At 42.6% G+C, this 21,921-nt stretch overlaps 1 protein-coding gene across 2 annotated transcripts in view; it reads left to right on the top strand.

Annotated features, from left to right (window-relative positions):
• Window positions 1–16,673: 16,673 nt before the first annotated feature.
• SLC7A8 (solute carrier family 7 member 8) overlaps window positions 16,674–21,921 on the top strand; it is a 58,543-nt gene continuing 53,295 nt past the window's right edge. For both annotated transcript variants that reach the window (XM_003808091.6, XM_034937291.3), the window contains exon 1: window positions 16,674–17,767. In XM_003808091.6, the coding sequence (XP_003808139.1) occupies window positions 17,617–17,767 (151 nt within the window). In that variant the 5' untranslated portion in view covers window positions 16,674–17,616. The remainder of the gene's footprint in view (window positions 17,768–21,921) is intronic.

The raw sequence follows: 21,921 nt of genomic DNA, 5'->3' as shown, positions 1-21,921 counted from the left end.
CCTGTCTCAAATTTTCAGAGTTCACAGTATTTTGAAACCAAAATCTGGACACAAGATGTGCCCATTGCTATGGGGGTGTCATTGCCTCTAGGCCCTCTCAGTAGACAGCGTGAGGTATAGCACTAGGTAATATTTGTGTGTATACCGACTCATGTATATACACATATTTCTGTCTATATATATACCAAGCTAGCTAACCAACTCTAATCCACTACCCAAGGGCTCATTCTATTTTTCCCTTCTTGCTTATATGTTACTTCTCTTTCTGATAGTGAAAACCCTTCCTCCCAAAATCCACTATACATTTACTTATTTGTTCAGCCCCAGTACATATGTAAAGCCGTTTGAGAACTATTAATCCATATACCATGAGAAACAGACTTACCAGCTAGAGTATAGTGTTTACATACGGTACGTGGACCTTTTTTTTTTTTGGACAGAGTTTTCTTGTTCTCAGGCTGGAGTGCCATGGTGCGATCTCGGCTCACTGCAACCTCTGCTTCCCAGGTTCAAGTGATTCTCCTGCTTCAGCTTCCCTAGTGGCTGGGATTAGAGGTACCCGCCACCACGCCCAGCTGATTTTTTTTATTTTTAGTAGAGACGGGGGTTTCACTATGTTGGCTAGGCAGGTCTCCTGACCTCAGGTGATCCACCCTCCTCCGCCTCCCAAAGTGCTCAGATTTCAGGCATGAGCCACCACGCTTGGATCCAGTATGTGGACCTTTTTTGATATTTGAAGAAATTTGATTATAAACTGGATATTAGTTGATACCAAGGAATTATTGTTAATTTCATTAGGTGTGATAATGGCCTTGAGTTATGTAAGACAATTCCATAATTTTTTTCAGAGGTGCTTATTGAGATATGTGGGGATGAAATAGCATGATGTCTGTAGTTATTTTTTAAACATTTCAGTAAAGAAGACAAGATATATAAGAAGGCAGGAATGTCAGGCCTCTGAGCCCAGGCCAGGCCATCGCATCCCCTGTGACTTGCACGTACACATCCAGATGGCCTGAAGTAACTGAAGATCCACAAAAGAAGTAAAAACAGCCTTAACTGATGACATTCCACCATTGTGATTTGTTCCTGCCCCACCCTAACTGATCAATGTACTTTGTAATCTCCCCCACCCTTAAGAAGGTACTTTGTGAGATCCACCCCTGCCCACCAGAGAACAACCCCCTTTGACTGTAATTTTCCATTACCTTCCCAAATCCTATAAAATGGCCCCACCCCTATCTCCCTTCGCTGACTCTCTTTTTGGACTCAGCCCGCCTGCACCCAGGTGAAATAAACAGCCATGTTGCTCAAAAAAAAAAAAGAAGACAAGACATAGAAGGGGGAAATAGGTAGATAAAACAACATAGCAAAATCTTGATAATTGTAGAATCTGGGTGAGGATTCTGATACATGAGAGTTCATTGTATTATTCTCTCTCCTTTGGGGAATGTTTGAAATTCTTTATTATACAATATTTTTTATTATTTTTTAATTATATTTGTTTTTTAAAATAATTTTTAATTTGCTTATTTAATATTTACTTTTAATATAGGCAAATTAGTGAAAATTATTTTTGAGATGGAGTCTCGCTCTGTTGCCAGGCTGGAGTGCAGTGGCATGATCTCAGCTCACTGCAACCTCCGCCTCCCGGGTTCAAGCAATTCTCATGCCTCGACCTCCCAAGTAGCTGGGACTACAGGCATGTACCACCACACATGGCTAATTTTTGTATTTTTAGTAGAGACAGGGTTTCACCATGTTGGCCAGGCTGGTCTCAAACTCATGGCCTCATGAAATCCACCTGCCTCAGCCTCCCGAAGTGCCGGGCTTACAGGCGTGAGCCACAGTGCCTGGCCTCTCGTTATATTTTTCTCACCCTTTCTGGATGATAACATCAGTGACCACTTATGTACTAATAACACTTAAATATGATTTTTTAGCCCAAATCTTTCTCCTGGGCTAGGGATACCATATATCCAACTGTCCACCAAGTGCTACCACATACATGTCCTATATACATTCATTCAGCAATTTTAAATTGGGTACCTACTTAGTCCTAGGCACTGTACTGGGCCCTGGAGACATTAGTGAGCAAAAAAAGCGCCATTGTCCCTGCACTCATGGAGTTTGCAGTCTAGATGGGGAGGTAGACATTAATCATAAAATCACTCTAGTTATCACAAGTGAGGACTCTGAAACAAAGAACACACTCTAGGGCCAGGAATGGGGTGGGTGGGGGCTTCTTTGAGGAAGTAACAATTGTGCTAGATCAGAAGGATGAATAGCAGTGAACTAGGCTAAGGGGGAAGAGAAGCCTCTAGGCAGAAGGAAGAGCATGGACACAAAAAAAGCCCTTTGGGCCCTAGAACAGTGGCTCATGCCTGTAATCCCAGCACTTTAGGAGGCCTAGGCAGGAGGATTGCTTGAGACCAGGAGTTCAAGATCAGCCTGGGCAACATAGCAAGACCCCATCTCTATAAAAATATTTTAAAAATTAGCTGGGCATGGTGGTACAGCCCTGTAGTCCTAGCTACTCAGGAGGCTGAGGCGGGAGGATTGCTTGAGCCCAGGAATTCAAGGCTGTAGTGAGCTATGATCACTCCACTGCCCTCCAGCCCGTGTGACAGAGCAGGCCCCTGTTTCTATTTTTTTTTTTTTTTTTTTTTTTTGAGCCCTTTGGTAAGTCATCTGAGGACTGAAAGGAGGTTGGTGTGGCTGTGGCACAGAGAGCAGTGGTGACGCAGAGTGGGCTTGGAAGCCAGCTGGAGGTTGGGCCATGCATTTTGGCATGATAATGGCGGAGCAGGGCAGGCTGGAGAAAGAGCAGAAAGAATAATGACAGAGGGACAGTGGGCACTCAGAGGATTGGTAGTTACAATCAGAAAGAAATTTTTCGGCACCTGGTAAAAGGCACTTTTCCATGGTGGCTAAGTGCCTAGGCTCTGATTTGCAGATTAAATGCTAAGCCAGGTGCTCCCGTTCATAAGGAAGTTTTCAGAGGTCAGTAGACAGCAGCAATTGAGGATGTGACCAAGTGGTACTAAGCATCCAGAGAAGAATTGAGAAATAACAATATCATGATTGAAAGCAACCAAGATAGAAAAGAATGTTGTACCTTTTTTCTCCCATGGCACAGTGAAAAGAGCAAATGCAGTGAGGTCAATCAAGATTTAGAGTCCAATTACAGCTCTGCCATTGTGTGTGTCCTTGGCAAGTCACATAATCTTGAACCCGTTTCCTCCTTTGTAAAATGCAAAACAACGTTTACCTTGAAAGGTTGTTTGGAAGGTTAAACGAAATTAAACATGATGAAATTCCTTGTTATATGAAGTGTCTGGCACATAGTGATTGCTCAATACATGCTAGTCCCTTCCACCGTCCAGGTGCCATCAGAACATGGCAAGGACCCATCTCTACTGAGGAGTATTAGGAGGGTGGATGTGCTGTCGGGAGAGCACAGGTTTCATTTGAGGTGTGGAGGTCCAGGGAGTGTTGGAAGAAGATACTGAGCACACGAAATGAGTGCATGAAGTAGGGGAGAATTAGCACTAAATTGAATTACTGAATAGAAATGAGACTATAATGAAGGAAGAGCGTTACAAAACAATTGGTTCTAGAGCAGTGAGGGTGAATCATGGGAACAAAGGACATCGAAGCCTTAGAGGTAGACAAGAGATATGGTGAAGATGGGCTACGAGTCAAGCGCTTATAATTCCATTTGGTTCCTCTGATAGCTTAATTCATTTATTATAAATCTTCCATGTTTTCTAAATCTGTGAGACTTTACATTTACCTCAGAATACTACTTTAGCTGCATCTCGTGGGTTTTTTTTTTTTTCTTTAGAGACAGAGTGTCACTATGTTGCCCAAGCTGGACTTGAACTCCTCAGATCAAGCAATCCTTCCACCTCAGCCTCCCAAATATCTGGGACTGTAGACGTGCACCACAACACCTGGCTCCTATATGCAGTACTTTCATTGTCAGTTAACTTCTAGTTATTTCATAATTTCCATTATTATTGTTTAACCGAGTTATTTCATTCATTTTCAAATTTCCCAAAAGTCTTTACCTTATTTTCTATTTTAATTGTTGATTGCTAATTTAATTTCATTGTGACCCAAGAATCTGTGTGATGCTGTATGATTTCACATCTTTGAAATTTCTAGAGTTCCTCTGTGACCCAGTAAATCGAAATGTTTTTAAATATACCATGCATACTTGGAAATAATGTATAGTCTCTATTTTTTAATGCACAGTTCTTTAGAAATCTGTTAGATCAAGCTTGTTAATTTGTTCAAATATTTTATCTGTTTACTAATTTTTCTGGCCTGTTTGACACAGCAGCGTTGCTTTTTTTTTTTTTTTTTTTTTTTTTGAGACAGAGTCTCACTCTGTAGCCCAAGCTGGAGTGCAGTGGCACGATCTCGGCTCACTGCAACCTCCATCTCCCAGGCTCATGCGATTCTCATGCCTCAGCCTCCCACATAGCTGGGACTACAGGTGGGCACTACCACGCCCAGATAATTTTTATTTTAGTAGAGATGCAGTTTCACCATTGCCCAGGGTGGTCTCAAACTCCTGAGCTCAGATGATCTGCCCGCCTCAGCCTCCCAAAGTGCTGGGATTATAGGCGTGTGTCACTGCGCCTGGCTGATTTATCAGCTTCTAATAGAGGTACATTAAAATTTCTCCCAATGATTGCAAATTTTTCAAATTTGTTTTTCAATTCTATCAATTTTTTCTTCATATATTTCAAGCCTTATTTTTAGGTACTTAGAAGTTCAAGATTGTCATATCTTCTTGAGTGTTCTTTTAATTATTTTATATTGGCCTCCTTTATATATATTGATGCTTTTTGCCTTAAATTCTAACGTGACTGATAATACCATTGTTGTCATGTTTATGTAGTGCTTGTCTGCTACCTATTTTCCTCTTTTGTTTTTAATTTTTAAATGATAGTATATGAGGCCAGGCATGGTGGCTCATGCCTGTAAACCCAGCACTTTGGGAGGCTGAGGCAGGTGGATCACCTGAAGTCAGGAGTTCCAGACCAGCCTGGCCAACATGGTGAAACCCTGTCTCTACTAAAAATACAAAAATTAGCCAGGCGTAGTGGCAGGCTCCTGTAATCCCATCTACTTGGGAGGCTGAGGCAGGAGAATCGCTTGAACCCAGGAGGCGGAGGTTGCAGTGAACCGAGATCGCGCCACTGCACTCCAGCTTGGGCAACAAGAGTGACACTCCATCTCAGAAAAAAAGAAAGATAGTATATGGTTTTAAAAGTCATATTGTACTATAAAACTTCTAATAACTACCCCCACTCTTCTTCTCTTTCCATTCTTCCTTTTTTTGTTGTTAAATCTTCTACTGGTATGCGTTATTATGACTATCTACATATTCTTTATTGCTGAGCCAAATCAAACAATTCCTTGAAGTTAATACTTGCCTCACGTTTTCATTTGCTTGCTTTTCTGTGTCACTATCGCTAGTTCTTCTTAGACTCATTAGATAAAAACATAAATCCGCCCCCTGGATACTATGTTCCAGGCTGCCAAGCATCAAGTAATCCTCAGCTGCATTTTTATTTTCTGGGAGGCATCCTCCTGAGTCCTCCATTCTGCCCTCCCTCTGGAGGGGTGGCTGTCTGGTCCTAATTCACCCTCTTATCCTGGGAATTCTCTTTGACTGTCTCTAGTTGTGGTACCTTATTCCTGAACCCAGGGTCTTCTTCCTCCTTTACTTATTCCCTTATTTTGGTGGTGCACATTCTCCAACAGCTTTCTGAAAAAGAACACAAGAGAGGTAAATGTGAGATCTTATATTTTGATAGAGATTTTATTTTATACCCACTTTTGATTGATACTTTGGCTATGTATAATTTTCTGAGTTGAAAATCATATTCCTTCCTCAATTTTGAAGACATTGCTCCATTTCAACTTCTATAATAGTATTGCTGCTGAGAAAGGCAGTGCCATTCTGGTAACATTCTTTTTTTTTTTTTTTTTTTTTTTGTTGAGATGGAGTTCCGCTCTTGTTGCCCAAGCTGGAGTGCAATGGCGCAATCTCGGCTCACCGCAACCTCCACCTCCTGGGTTCAAGCGATTCTCCTGCCTCAGCCTCCTGAGTAGCTGGGGTTATAGGCATGCACCACTACACCGGCTACTTTTGTATTTTTAGGGGAGACGGGGTTTCTCCTTGTTGGTCAGGCTGGTCCGAACTCCCGACCTCAGGTGATCCGCCCACCTCGGCCTCCCAAAGTGCTGAGTTTACAGGTATGAGCCAACACACCCGGCCTCTGGTAACATTCTGTATGTATAACCCATTTTTCTTCGCTGGAGGTTTTCAGGATCTTCTCTTTGGTTCTCAGTAGTATGAACATTCCTCATGATGTGCCTTGATGTGGGACTTTCTTTTTCTTTTCTTTTATTGTTCTAGGTGCTCAGTATGCTGTTTCAACGTGGACACTCGTGTTTTTCACTTCCAGAATTGTTTTTGCATTATTTGCATTATTTCTTTGTTTTCTCCTCTCTGTTTTCTGTTGTTTTACTCCCATTAATCAGATGGTGGAAAATCCTGAATTAGTCCTCTAATTTTATATTTTGTCTTTCATCTTTTTAACCTATCTTTTAGAGTTTCCTCAACTTTATTTTCTAACCCTTCTACAGAATATTAACTTCTTTCATCATATTTTAATTTCTAAGAGCTTTCTATTGTTTTATGAGTGTTCCTGTTTTGTTTTATGGAAGCAACACTTTCTCTTACCCCTATAAGTATAAAAAGTATAATTTGGGGGAGGTTTTTTTCCACCCCAGCATCATCTATGTTTGTTATTGTCTGTGGCTTTCATGCCAGAGCTTACCTCAGATGTGCACTGCTCCTTTGTTGGGGACTCTAGGTAACTAAGCTATACCTGGACTTCAAGAGGAAAGAGAAGATCAAAAGTGTTTGTATTTAAGGTCTATGAGGTCCTTGAAGGCAGATGGTCTTTGTTCACTGTAATATCCCCAGTGTCTGGCACAGTAAACAGTAGATCACTATTGACTGAATATGTTAATGAAGTTAACTGAATACATCTGGGTGTTTGTAATTCACTTCCTATTAGAATAGCTTTCTCTGTCAGTCTGATAAATTGTATAGTACTAGAAATCAAAAAGGCCACTTTCTATTACCATGGATTTTATATTCTGTATCAGTGATCTCCAAACTATAGTCCGGCCAAAGTTTCAAGTGACTGGGTCTATAAATTTTCCCCTTACTAAACTTTTGGGTTTTCTCCCCAATTTTGCCACACATTTCTGGTACAGGAGAGTACAGTTGATTATTATGATTTGGTGAAAAAGAGGTAAGACAAATAAAGCTATATATATATATATTTTTTTTTTTTTTTTTTTTTTTTTTTTTTGAGACAGAGTTTTTCTCTTGTTGCCCAGGCTGGAGTGCAGTGGCGTGATCTCGTCTCACAGCAACCTCCACCTCCCAGGTTCAAGCGATTCTCCTGCCTCAGCCTCCCTAGTAGCTGGGATTACAGGCATGTGCCACCATGCCCGGCTAATTTTTGTATTTTTAGTAGAGACAGGGTTTCTCCATGCTGGTCAGGCTGGTCTCGAACTCCCGACCTCAGGTGATCCGCCCACCTCGGCCTCCCAAAGTGCTGGGATTACAGGCATGAGCCACCGCACCTGGCCATAAAGCTATATTTTTAAAAAATTGGTCTTATGAAGATAATTAAAGGCATAAAGGCATAGTTATCACCAAATTAGTGACTATAGTTTCTGGCATTCCCATAATTAGAATTTTTTTTTTATTATTATACTTTAAGTTCTAGGGTACATGTGCACAAAGTGCAGGTTTGTTACATATGTATACATGTGCCATGTTGGTGTGCTGCACCCATTAACTCGTCATTCACATTAGGTATATCTCCTAATGCTATCCCTTCCCCCTCCCCCCACCCCACAACAGTCCCCGATGTGTGATGTTCCCCTTCCTGTGTCCAAGTGTTCTCATTGTTCAATTCCCACCTATGAGTGAGAACATGCGGTGTTTGGTTTTTTGTCCTTGTGATAGTTTGCTGAGAATGATGATTTCCAGCTTCATCTACGTCCCTACAAAGGACATGAACTCATCCTTTTTTATGGCTGCATAGTATTCCTTGGTGTATATGTGCTACATTTTCTTAATCCAGTCTATCATTGATGAACATTTGGGTTGGTTCCAAGTCTTTGCTATTGTGAATAGTGCCGCAATAAACATACATGTGCATGTGTCTTTATAGCAGCATGATTTATAATCCTTTGGGTATATACCCAGTAATAGGATGGCTGGGTCAAATGGTATTTCTAGTTCTAGATCCTTGAGGAATCGCCACACTGTCTTCCACAATGGTTGAACTAGTTTACAGTCCCACCAACAGTGTAAAAGTGTTCCTATTTCTCCACATCCTCTCCAGCACCTGTTGTTTCCTAACTTTTTAATTAGAATATTCTTGACTGCATGGCCTGAAAGGGCAGACTCTGTAAAATCCTCCTTTGGAAACAAGAATTTAGATTTCCAGTAATTTACAGTAACTGAATAAAATTTATCTTGAAAATATACCTTTACTCTCCCAAAGATTCAATATACAATGAATATCGAATAAGTATGTATTTGTGGAGTGCCTTCTATATGCCAAGAACTGCTCTACGCCTTAGGTAAATAATGGTGAATAAACAAGCAAAGGTTTTATTTGTTTGTTTTTTATTACAGAAAAATTTAAACATATACAAAAGAAGACAGTCTAATGGACTATTACCCATGATCCCACTTACACAATATAAACTCAGCCTTTTCACTGGTAACCTAACCTTCCCTCTATTCTTCCTCCTATGTTATTTGAAACAAATCCAAGATATCAGATTATTTCATCCATAAATATATTGGCATATATCTCTAAAAGATAAAACTTTTTAACAATAACTGTAATATCATTACCCCCTAGAAAAACCAACTAACAACATCAATAGTTCAGAGCTTACATTTTAATAGGAAAGACAAACAAGGAACAAACAAACAAACAAATTATGTTAAGTAGTGGCAGATATTATAAAAGGCAAGGTACAGGTGATGGGATGGAGGTGGACTTTCTTGCTTTTTTTTTTTTTTTGAGACAGGGTCTCACTTTGTCGCCCAGGGTGCAGTGCGATCTCGGCTCACTACAACCTCCGCCTCCCGGGTTCAAGTGAGTCTCCTGCCTCAGCCTCCCAAGTAGCTGGGACTACAGGTGTGCACCGCCACCAGCCCTGGTTAATTTTTGTATTTTTAGTAGGGATGGAGTTTTGCCTTGTTGGCCAGGCTGGTCTTGAACTCCTGACCTCAGGCGATCCACCCACCTTGGCCTCCCAAAGCGCTGGGATTACAGGAGTGAGCCACTGCGCGCAGCCTGCGATGGACTTTCTATTGGGTGGTCAGAGAAGTCCCCCTTGAGCAGGTGATATTTGCAGAGGGATGTGCATGATGTGAGAAAGGGAGGACACCCCCAAGACGGTCTGCAGGAAGACTGACCCTGATGGAGGCTTCAGCTACCACCAGGCCCTGAGGCAGAGCTTAGTGTTCAAGGACTAGGAAGGAGGCCTATGAGACTGGAGGACCACGTGAAAGGAAGAGAAGGGTATGAAGTCCAAGTGGCCACCAGGACCTCCAGGTTTGATTCTAGTTAGCTGTGACAGGCAGCGTTGGAGGGTTTTGAACAGGGGAGGGACATGACCTGATCTGTGATTATGAAGGATCAGTCTGGCTGCCGTGTAGAGAATAAAGTGTAGGAGAACATTTGTAGGAGAAACGTGGAAATTGGGAGACCAATTAGAAGGCTATTGAAACAGCGTAGGTGAGAGCTGATGGTGAAGCGGTGATGAACCAGGGTGGTAGCAGTGGAGATGGTAAGAAGTGATCAGTCTCTCGATATTTGCGAGATTTGATTTGAAGCTACAGCTAACAGGGATTGGCTGACAAACCAAATGTAGGATATATGAGAAAAAGATAAGTCAAGGTTGACTCCAAGATATTTTGGCCTGACCAACTAGCGCCATTTACTAAAGTGGGGAATACTGGGCAAGAATCAGGTTTGGAGCGGAAAGCACGCACTCTCTTTTGGGCATATTAAGCTAGAGGTGCCTATTAAACACCCAAAACGGAGACATCAATTAGGTGGTTAGATAGCTCATTCTAGAGTTTATGCAAGAGATTAGGACTGGATCTATAAATTTGGAAAATATCAGTATAGAGTTGCTACTGAAAGCCATGGGACTGGATGACATCACACAGCTAGAGAGGGAGGATAGAGAAGAGAAGAGATTGGAGAAGGAAAGGATCCAGCCAGGAGCCTAAAAAGAGACAAATGAGGTTGGGGGAAGCCAGGAGAGTGGGTGCTCCAGAGCCATTAGCTGGCCACATGCTGCCGTAAGATCAATAAGATAAGGACTGAGAAATGATTGCTAGATTAGACCACCGGTGGTCCAACTGATAGAGTAGATGTTGGTGACCTTGACAACAATGGATTCCACAAGGTGATGGGGACAAAAGCTTTGATGTGGTAATTCCAAGTACCAATGGAGATGAGGAAGTAGAGATGGGAGCAGAGAAGTTGGGTGGTAGCTGAAAGGAATGGAGCATCAAGGGAAGTTCTGTTCATTTTTTCACATATTTTCAGATAAGAACTCACTCTGTTGTACAGGCTGGAGTGCAGTGGCATGAACATGGCTCACTGCAGCCCCAACCCTGTGGCTCAAGCAATCCTCCTACGTCAGTCTCCTGAGTTGCTGGTGCTACAGGCATGCACCACCACACCCGGCTAATTTTTTTTTTTTTTAATTTTTAGTAGAAACAAGGTTTTGCTATATTGCCCAGGCTGGTCTCAAATTCCTGGACTCAAGTGATCCTCCCGCCTTGGCCTCCCAAAGTGATGGAATTATAGACGTGAGCCACCCAGTCCGGCCTGTTTGTTTTTCAATGGGAGTTATTACAGCACATCTGTATGCTGACAGGAATAATCCAGGAGACAGTGAAAAACTGATGATGTAGGAGAGAAGAGAATAATTTCAAGAGCAAAGTCTTGAGACTTTGGGAGATAGGATAGGGAAGCTAGTGCACAAATAGGGGAGATACATAGGAACACAGACAGCACATTCATTTCAATGGGAGGGAAGGCGGAGGATGTGGGGAGAGCTGCAGGTAGATTGACAGATTTAGTAAATGGAGCATGGGGAAGTTCTCTTCTGCCTATTCCCATTTTCTCCATGAAACAATAGTCAAAGATATCAACTAGAAGCGAAGATTTGGGGTGTGGTATTGGTTTGAAGAGAGGAGCAGGTAATTGGAAAGGTCAGTTAACTACAAGATTGTGGTAGGATTGCTGGCAGTGTTAAGGGCCTGCTTGAGATCTGTGCTCTGTATAAAATAATCTTCAAAGTCAAAACCTTGATTGTCTTTTTCTTCTCTTTCTGTGGTCCAGCCCCTGTACAGGCACCAACAGCTACATCTTGCTACAATTAGTTGGTATATCAAGGAGTCATTTGGTAATTATTTTATTTATTATGCATTAATGTACATCAGCATTTATTTATACATTAATTCATTCAATCAATCATATTTATTGAGTGCCAGGCACCATTTTAGGTACTGGGGTTACAGCAGTGAGCAAAGCAGGTCTTTGCCCTCAGGGAACTTGTCATCTACATCTTTAAAAACCTGAGGCCCGGCACAGTGGTTCACACAGTGGCTCCCAGCACTTTGGGAAGCTGAGGCTGGAGGAACGCTTCAGGCTAGGACTTTGAGATCAGCCTGGGCAATGCAGTAAGACCTCATCTTTACTAAAAATTTTTTAAAAATTTGCCAGGCATAGTGGTGTGCACCTGTAGTCCCAACTACTTGAGAGGCTGAGGCAGGAGGATCACTTGAACCCAGAAGTTCAAGGTTGCAGTGAGCTGTGATCACACCACTGCACTCCAACCTGGGTGACAGAGTGAGAGTGAGACCCTATCTCTAAAAAAAAACAAAAAACCCTCATCTTTGTCAAACATAGTGAAAACCAATTAGGAAGGGGAAGTTTCCATATTTAAGTATTCAAAACTGGAGTCACTTAAATCCTTAGAAAGAAGACTGTTAAGGCCCCATGACAGATTGGACCCAGCAAAAGAATCAAGAAAATGCGGAGATCTGGCCTGCCACAGGCAGTGCCTCTTTATTTCTTTCCCACTAGTGCTGGGCTGGCTCCATGGAATCCCACCAAGTGCAGCAGACAGAGGAGTAATCTGTTGGAATTTTTGTCTCTGGTGTCAGAGCAAGGATTCATCATTATCTCCAGAAGAGCTGAATTAATTAACCATCATAACAAAGCAGGGTCTGCTGCATCCAAATTCTCAGGACTGCATAAACCCTAGAAGACACAACTTCCTTTGAACTTATGAATATGCCCAAAAGGCAAACAGAGCATACACTAAAAAGGGCTTAATCACTGACCGAGTCTCCTCATTTCATCTTCCTTTCTTTCTGACCTATTTTGGCCTTTTCGTTTTTTATTTTTTTCTTCTTTTCTCATTAATTTTCATCTGCTTTTCATTTCCTAATGAAGTAAAGGCATCTAAAACTACTGGCTCAGGAAGGCCCCATCTAATCGACCATAGGCAGTGATCCCTGGGACTCTGGGAAGAAAGTTGGCTTTAATTTAAAGCAAGGTTTCCTTCTGCTTTAAACTAAAGCACATAAATATGGGGCACATAGTTACGAGAAGAAGGATGGAGTGAGCGCATGGACTGTGAGTTGACTCCAGGGAGAGATTTGGGTCCTTTGTTGGTAACCTCAGACTTCCCAGCTCTGTTACAAAAAGCAAGAATAAAGTGCTGTCTATTGGATCTAGAAAAAAAAATCAGGAATGGAGTGCATGAGCTTTGTGCTCTATTCCTTTGCATTAGCAGACACGTCTAACTTGTCTCTGAAAGGGAATATTAACCCACCCGGGTGTGGTGGCGCACATCTGTAGTCCCAGCTACTCAGGAGGCTGAGGCGGGAGGATCACTTGAGCCCAGGAGTTTGAGGCTGCTGTGAGCTGTGATTGTGCCACTACACTCCAGCCTGGGTGACAGAGTGAGACCTTGTCTCTAAAAAAAGGGGGAGTAGGGGAATATTAGAACATGACTGTGTGGGGGTTGTGTGTGTTTGTGTTTTAACTATCACAAGCAGCATGTCCCCAAGCCATAACCTTTTCTGTCCAGTAGGTGTCAGCTACACACAGCCTTTCTCTTTCTAAATCCATATTTGTAAGAAAACGGCCTTTCATCCATAATTTTCCCTAGTTAAAGGGATCAATTTCTTCTGATCTGAAGCATGCAAAACAGCTGAAACAGTGGCTCCGATATTGGAAACAGAATTGTACTACGTACTTGGGATATGGCCACACTGAGGACTGTGCGAAGGGGGTGACAAATGTTGGGGGGGCCCAGGTGAAGTCCTGTGGGTCTCACTGAGCAGATAAGTGTTAGGATCAAGGTGAGTCTCTAAAAGGCACAGTTAAGACACCAAAGCAAAAACACAGAGTTTCCCTCAGGTGAAAGAAGTTGAGGCTTTGACCAGTAGCTATAGCATCCTGAAAAAGTGCTCAGTGTAAACTATCGATCTCCCATTTGCCCTCAAATAGACTGTCTTGTTTTTTACCTCAGGTAAAATATTTCTTTAAGCCTCAGGTTTCTAATTTTTAAAATCTTTAAAATAACTGCCTCGTCTGCCCAAGATACTACATGAGGAGGAAAAAAATTGAGATATTGTTCAGAAAACCATTTGTGGGCTATAAAGCACTATTTAAACGTAGAGAATAGAATAAAAATATAAAGGCAAATGCAGAATAGAGTAATCCCAGCACTTTGGGAGGCCGAGGCGGGTGGATCACGAGGTTAGGAGTTCAAGACGAGCCTAACCAACAGGGCGAAACCCCATCTCTACTAAAAACACAAAAATTAGCCAGGCATGGTGGCAGGTGCCTGTAATCCCAGCTACTTAGGAGGCTGAGGCAGGAGAATCACTTGAACCTAGGAGCCAGAGGTTGCAGTGAGCCGAGAGCCGAGATCGCACCACTGCCGTCTGGCCAGAGCAACAGAGCGACACTCCTTCTCAAAAAAAAAAAAAAAAAAAATGCTCAAAATTTAATAAACATTAGTTTGTAATTTTTTACAGATTTTTGTCAACATATTACACCAAGGCTTTTCTTTCTCTCTTGTGTTCAATGTTAGTCACGTGGAATTTTGACACACTTAAGAGTTTATGTCACAAAAAGATTCCAACCTAAAGAGAGGCACTTAATATAAATAATGCTCCCTTTGAAAGTGGGGAGATTCCTTTCCTAGCTTTTTTTGTTTGTTTGGTTTGGTTTGGTTTGGTTTGGTTTTTTTAAAGACAGGGTCTCACTTTGCCACCCAGGCTGGAGTGCAGTGGTGCGATCTTGGCTCATTGCAGCCTCAACCTCCATGGCTCACACGATCCTCCCACCTCAGCCTCCTGAGTAGCTGGGATTACAGGCGGGAGCCACCACACCCGGCTAATTTTTGTATTTTTTGTAGAGATGGGGTTTCACCACATTGCCCAGTCTGGTCTTGAACTCCTGAGCTCAAGCACTCCACCTGCTTCAGCCTCCCAAAGTGCTGGAATTACAGGCATGAGCCACCGTGCCCAGCCCCTTTCCTAGATATTACATCGCACCAGTAATCAATGGTAATAAGCCACTTATAAATTCCAAGTGCTAAAGAAATAGAAATACTAACCTTCAGCAACTCTTCCTTTCCAACGTGTGTAGTACCTAGTACCACCGTATTCCAAGAACGTATTTGATCCCATAACCCCCTTAGCTTCTTAGTTCATAATTTGAGAGGGCTAAAGCTTACCATATCGTTATCAGTTTGCACTGGTTTTAGCAAGAGACCTCAAATTCATCACATTCATGTTTTATCCCACATTGAGTCTGCATCATATAAATTAGAACTACCAAATATTACTGAAAGAACTCACGTTTAAGAAGCAGAAACATTATTTGTTTTATATGGTGACGTTGAAATTGGAGCAGAAGTCTTCAAATCTGAATGTATACAAATGAATCTATCAAATTTTCCCTCAGTGCTTTCTAAGGTTGTCAGGATAGGCTAGAGGCAAATTCGACATTTTTTCATTTCCCATGACTCATTCCCTCCCATGGAGTTTTGTGCTATATATTCCCTGCCTTGTCTGGTCTTTTTTTTTGTTGTTTGTTGTTTTTTTTTTTTTTTTTTTTTTGCTGAGTCTTTCAATTTGCTGTGTCTTGAACTAGCAAAAGGAGGAAAGGAAGTTCCTCCCAACCTTTGAAACCTCTTAATACTTGCTGAGTGATCAAGGGGGCAGATGACTGCTGATTGGACTTTACCCCATTTGAAAAAGCTTTTGCTATGATAGCTCAACAAACCTCATTTTAAGGAATTAAGTATTTATTTTCCTTAAAACCCAAAATCTTTTGGAACATTTTCCAGAAAGTGAGGCCAAATTTCTGTAGTTAGGGGTCAGTTTGGGGGAACTTTATTTTTTAGGCCCACTTTAAAATTAAATAATTTTGCATAATATATTTAATAAGGCTAAAAATAACTTTATTTTAGACTTATAGTGTTGTCCACTATATTGCTTCATGCTGTTTTTTCGAAATACTTTACAATTATAAATAGACATTGTTGCTCTTACCTTAAGGCAGCAGTTTCTGAGTGAAATTCTTCAAGAAAGTGGAGGCATCATTTCAACATGGTAATAAGCTAGTTATTCTAACATCAACAAGTATGTTTCATGATCAGCAGTATACTGATAATTCCCCATGTGTGCTTTTCAAATAGTTTATAAATGCAAAAATATTAGAAGTTGCAGGACCAGGGTTTGAGTCATTTTTTTTCATGTTTCAGCCAGTCCTAAATAAGAGCTGTGAACAACAAGGCTACCTGGTGATTTTGTTTTTTATCTTTTTGTATGTGCATGTGGTTTTTCTGGCTTTTTGTTTTGTTTTGTTTTTGAGACAGGGTCTTGCTCTACCTCCCAGGCTGGAGTGCAGTGGTGTCATCATAGCTCACTGCAGCCTTGACCTCCTGAGCTCAAGCAATCCTCCAGCCTCAGCCTCCTGAGTAGCTAAGACTACAGGCCTGCACCACTGCACCCGGCTAATTTTAAAATTTTTAGTAGACGGGGTCTCGCTCTGTTGCACAGGCTGGTCTCAGACTCCTGGGCTCACGTGATCCTCCCCTGTCAGCCTCCCAAAGCGCTGGGATTACAGGCGTGAGCCACCGCGCCTGGCGATTTTGTTTCCTCTGTACTCTTCGTAGCTCACAATTACGCTAAAGGAACCTTTTTCCCATTGTTAATTCCTTCCATTTCCCTCCCCCGCCCGTCGATTCCCCCTGTTTTTAGGAAACTCCAAGATGATGTCCCTTCAACGTTCTCTCCTGTATTCTCAAATACAGGATCCAGTCCTAAATATTTTTTAATACACTGGCTAGTTTATTTCTGATGGCATTAAAAGTATCTGCACAACTGTTCCCTGATTTATAAAGCTCACAGATGCTGTATGACCTGTAACATTATACTAGCTAATGAGCTCTCCCAGAACGGTTGACGTGGAAGGAGTTTACTTCCACTTGGTTGCAAGGAGAAAGATGGAGAAAGCGAGAGACGATTGCAAAAAGAAATAACTTAGTCCATTTTCTCAGTGCTGTTTGGGGGCTTTGTGCTAATACTTAAATTGCAGAGGAGGGAGGAGACGGGACTGAGGATGGAGGGGAGCACAGGAGGCAGGGGCGGAGCCTCGGCGGGCGAATAAAACCCCTCGCTAAAGAGAAGCACGTTAGTGTGTGGAGAAGCCACTCTCCCGAAACCAGAGGGATGGGGCCGGCTGTGCAGTAGAACGGGGATCGAAAAGAGGAAAACAAGGGCACGAAGACCAGCGAGAAAGAAGAGGACACCTGGGAAAGGCGGAAGCAGAAGACGGGGAAGGGAAAAGAAACCCATAGCAGGTGGAAACCAGATCTAGAGCAACACCGTCAGGTTCACAGTTTGTTTTTCTAGAAGAGAAGAAAGTACCTGAGGATTGCTCTTTTTTCCTACCGTTAATGAAAACTACTTTTGTCTTCATCATAAAAGAAAAAACTAAGGGGAGGTAAAGGCAGTCTCCTGTTTTATTAGGGGGAGAGGTGAAGGGAAATCCAGGCTCACTTTCTGAATAAGCCACTGCCTGGTGCCCAGAGCAGAACCATCCTGGTTTCTGAAGACACATCCCTTTCAGCAGAATTCCAGCCGGAGTCGCTGGCACAGTTCTATTTTTATATTTAAATGTATGTCTCCCCTGGCCTTTTTTTTTTTTTTTTTTAGCAACACTTTTCTTGTTTGTAAACACGAGTGACCAGAAAGTGTGAATGCGGAGTAGGAATATTTTTCGTGTTCTCTTTTATCTGCTTGCCTTTTTTAGAGAGTAGGAGTGGTTCCTATTTCGGAAAAGGACGTTCTAATTCAAAGCTCTCTCCCAATATATTTACACGAATACGCATTTAGAAAGGGAGGCAGCTTTTGAGGTTGCAATCCTACCGAGAAGGATGGAAGAAGGAGCCAGGCACCGAAACAACACCGAAAAGAAACACCCAGGTGGGGGCGAGTCGGACGCCAGCCCCGAGGCTGGTTCCGGAGGGGGCGGAGTAGCCCTGAAGAAAGAGATCGGATTGGTCAGTGCCTGTGGTATCATCGTAGGTGAGTTCCATTCCTTCCCGCCGACCCCTCCTCTCCCCTCTGGTGGTCCTCCTGTGAGATCTTAACCCTTCGAAAGCATTATTGTTCTTCCTATTCCTTAGAAAAAGGATTGTCAGTCACCTGAGCTGTAACCCACCTCCACTGGTCAAGTCTGAGAGGCATAGGAAATACATCATACATCTCTTCCTCCAAACCAGGCCAGTGTTCATAGAATGGAGCAAATCGTGGTCAGAAACCCGGCCGATGATTAGCATTGCCTGGGAACTCCTTAAAAATACAGATCCTGGTCTCGACACTTGGAGGTTCTAGTTCAATAGGTTTAAGGAGGGACTGAGGGACCTGAACAAGTTTTTATGCAGCTATTATTCCCAGGCTGGGGATGGGCTTTTAAGGTATATTTGGTAGCTATTTTGCAGTTTTATGTTAAATGAAACTATGGGATAGGTATTAAAAATAGCAAGAGCAATGCCCTGCCTTTTTATTTTAGCGTTTTCCACCTTATGCAGCACTTTTACTGTGTGAAGTAGCTGTGACAGGGCTGTTATTCCCATTTCACAGATGGGGAAGTTATGGAAGAAAAGAGGGGACAGATTGTGCCTCTCGGTAAGTGGAGAGTTTGCAGTTTCTCCAGTTGCCTGGTGGAGTCCACCTGTTTCTTAACAGCCACGGAGGACCCGGTGAAGCTCTCAGAGGGAATCAGGAGTAACTAGAATGTGTAGAATATGGAGTTGAGGAGGAACTGATGGGTAAAATATGTGTCCTAGCTGGGAGGTGCTGAAGGTGGGGAACCTGGGTGGCCCCAAGAGTGCCAGTGCAGGCCACTCAAACCCCCTGAATGTACTTTGCAGGGCAGGAGTCCCAAATACAGCTTCGTCTCTAGACAGCCCATCCTCTTTCCAGAGAAGCCTTGGAGATGGATGGCAGGCAATAGCTCACTATTCCTGCCCTCACTTCAGAGTGAGAGATTGTTCTGCTATCTTTGGTAGAGGGCTTTACTTTCTTCCCAGAAAAAGGAGTGCAGGACGGTCAGGCATAGATATGCTTCTTTGTCATCTCTCCAGAGTTCCTTTATGAGAGCTCGTTGTGTCCTGGTGCCCCTGAACCAGTTTCTCTGGCTGACGCCATGTTCTATGCAATAGCTCAGAGATATTTTGGCATCTGAGCAATAGTGACACTGGAGAGCACTCTTGAAATCAAATAAAATCAGTGCAGTATTCAGATAATCCTCTTCACCTCTACACCCAGAACTTCAGTGACCAAGCTCTCTTCAGTCTCTAAAATGAAATCCCATCCCCCCCACCCCCACCAACTCCTCCTACACCCTGGAATCCTATTTTATGTGATTCCCTGACTCTGGGAAGTTTTCCAGGCCATCTACAGTTATGAGAAAGATAATGTTATAAGAAAAATTGTAGTCATGATCTGAATCTCTCTTTACTTTTTCTCATGACATTTTTTTTTGCCTCTCCTTTACTTTATCTCAATTGTTCAAAAGAAATGAGAACAGCCAAGTATTCAGTATGTATAGCACATGCCAGTTTAAGGTCTATAAATAGCCCGTTCACCAATTTGACTGACGGAATTAAGCATTTTCCCCCTTTAGGAAGGTTCTGACTTATACACAGATGCGCACGTCCACAGGCACACAAGCACAATTAAACATCCTTCTTCCTGCCTCAGCCTGGCTCGCCCTTCCCAATATAGGTTCAGGTATTCTTTTTTTTTTTTTTTCAGACGGAGTCTCGCTCTGTCGCCCAGGCTGGAGTGCAGTGGCGCGATCTCGGCTCACTGCAAGCTCTGCCTCCCGGGTTCACGCCATTCTCCTGCCTCAGCCTCCCGAGTAGCTGGGACTACAGGCGCCCACCACCACGCCCTGCTAATTTTTTTTGTATTTTTAGTAGAGACGGGGTTTCACCGTGTTAGCCAGGATGGTCTCGATCTCCAGGTTCAGGTATTCAAGGGTAGAGGGTATTTTCCTATATACTGATGTTTTTGTCTCTTCCTTTAACATCTTTTTCTAAGACTATGAAGAAATGGGAGTGTTCAGGTATAATAAGTACAATTTCTGTGGGTATATGTTACTACTGATTTGTCCACAACCTTATGGATGGTACTTCAATGGGAGAATAATCTCAAAGCTCCCCATGGTGGCATTACGGTAACAAGAATGGCAACTCTGGTGTTCTGTGATGAAAAGAGATTCCAAATATGTGATTTCAGAGAAATTGGGATATTTTTGCAAAACATGAGAATCCTTGTAGAGTTAATAGGCACTATTCTACCCCTACTTAAGCTAGAAACAAATTTCCCCTTTAAGATGATAACAGGGGACAAAATCCATTCTGCTTCCCCTCCTGAGTTGCTGTTGAGTCACAGATGTGCTGAGGAACTGCCCTTTCCTCTTCTGGAGAAGTTTCTCAGTGGATGATCGTGATTCAAGTGTTTTCAAGACCAAATGCAAAAATAGAAATGGCATTTTCTGTGTAGATTTCAGGGATCTGGTGTCCAATATCAACACTGCAGAAAAAAAGAGAACTAAAAGACAAAAAGAGGGCCGGGTGCGGTGGCTCATGCCTGTAATCCCAGCACTTTGGGAGGCCAAGGCGGGCGGATCACGAGGTCAGGAGATCAAGACCATACTGGCTAACACGGTGAAACCTCGTCTCTACTAAAAATACAAACAATTAGCCGGGCGTCGTGGCGCACGCCTGTAGTCCCAGCTACTCGTGAGGCTGAGGCAGGAGAATTGCTTGAACCCAGAAGGCAGAGGTTGCAGTGAGCCAAGGTTGCGCCACTGCACTCCAGTCTGGGTGACAGAGCGAGACTCCATCTCAAAAAAAAAAAAAAGTCAAAAAGAGAAAGGAAGTTTTCTAAGTGAATCAGGAGACATGTTATGGAAAAGTAGAATTTGTCCCAAATCTTTCTTTCTTTCTTTTTTTTTCTGAGACAGGGTCTCACTGTGTTGCCTAGGCTGGAGTGCTGTGGCGTGCTCACTGCATTGCTGCAGCCTCAAACTCCTGGGCTCAAGCGATCCTTCCACCTCAGCTTCCTCAGTAGCTGCGACCACAGGCATGCACCACGACACCTAGCTATTTTAAATTTTTTCTTGTAGAAATAGGGTCTCACTCTATCGCCCAGGCTGGTCTCCAACTCCTGGGCTCAAGAAATCCTCCCACCTCGGCCTATCAGTGCTGGGATTACAGGCATGAGCCACCGTGCCCGGCCCCCAGATCTTTTTTTTTTTTTCAGGGACTGTGGCAAAGTTACATTTGCCCTAAATCTATCTCTCTCATACCTTACTGACTAAGAGGGATAATTTAAACTACATGTTTTGTAAAATTTCATTCACAATCATCATGGATGATTGAAAACAGGGATAACAGAATGGTAGGTGTTATGGAAATATACAATGAATTAATAGAAGACTTATGCCAGAGAGTTCCTTATATCCTGATTGGGAAGATGAGATGCATATGTACTAAACAGAGAACATTCAAAATTAATGACATGGTTTAGTTGTGTAAGAGCTGAAGTAGGGCAAAGGTATGTGAATGGTGGGAAGCCAGGAGAGAGAGGTTCTAAGAACTAGATTAAGAAGCATCTTGAAGGCTTTGAGGCGAAGATGAAGTAGGGAAGCTGATTCTGGGAGTTTTCTTAGGTAAAAGCATAATGACTAAACTGTTATTTCCTAGATCAAAGATTGTGTCCTTAAAAAAAAATTGAACTATGAGAAAAATTGAGCCAGGTGTGGTGGTGGATACCTGTAGTCCCATCTCCTTGATCATTTTAGCCCAGGAGTTTCAGGCCAGCCTAGGCAACAGAGCAAGACCTCATCTTCATTTTTTTTTTTTTTTTTTTTTTTGGAGACAAGATCTCACTCTGTTAACCAGGCTGGAGTACAGTGGTGCAATCATAGCTCACTGCAGCCTCGAAAGCTATTCTCCCACCTCAGCCTCCCAAGTAGCTTAATAATTTTTAAAATTATTTTTAATTTTTTTTAGAGACAGGGTCTCCCTATGTTGCCCAGGCTATCTTGAACTCCTGGGCTCAAGCAATCCTCCTGCCTCAGCCTCCCGAAGTGTTGGGGTTACACGTGTGGGCCACCGTGCCCAACAAAACCTTGCCTCTTAAAAAAAAAAAGCAAGTGTCTTATA

This window comes from Pan paniscus, chromosome 15 (assembly GCF_029289425.2).
Source record: "Pan paniscus chromosome 15, NHGRI_mPanPan1-v2.0_pri, whole genome shotgun sequence".
In the NCBI taxonomy this organism is placed as follows: domain Eukaryota; kingdom Metazoa; phylum Chordata; class Mammalia; order Primates; family Hominidae; genus Pan; species Pan paniscus.
The sequence above is the reverse complement of the archived record's forward strand: the minus strand, read 5'-3'. Positions and strand labels throughout refer to the sequence as shown.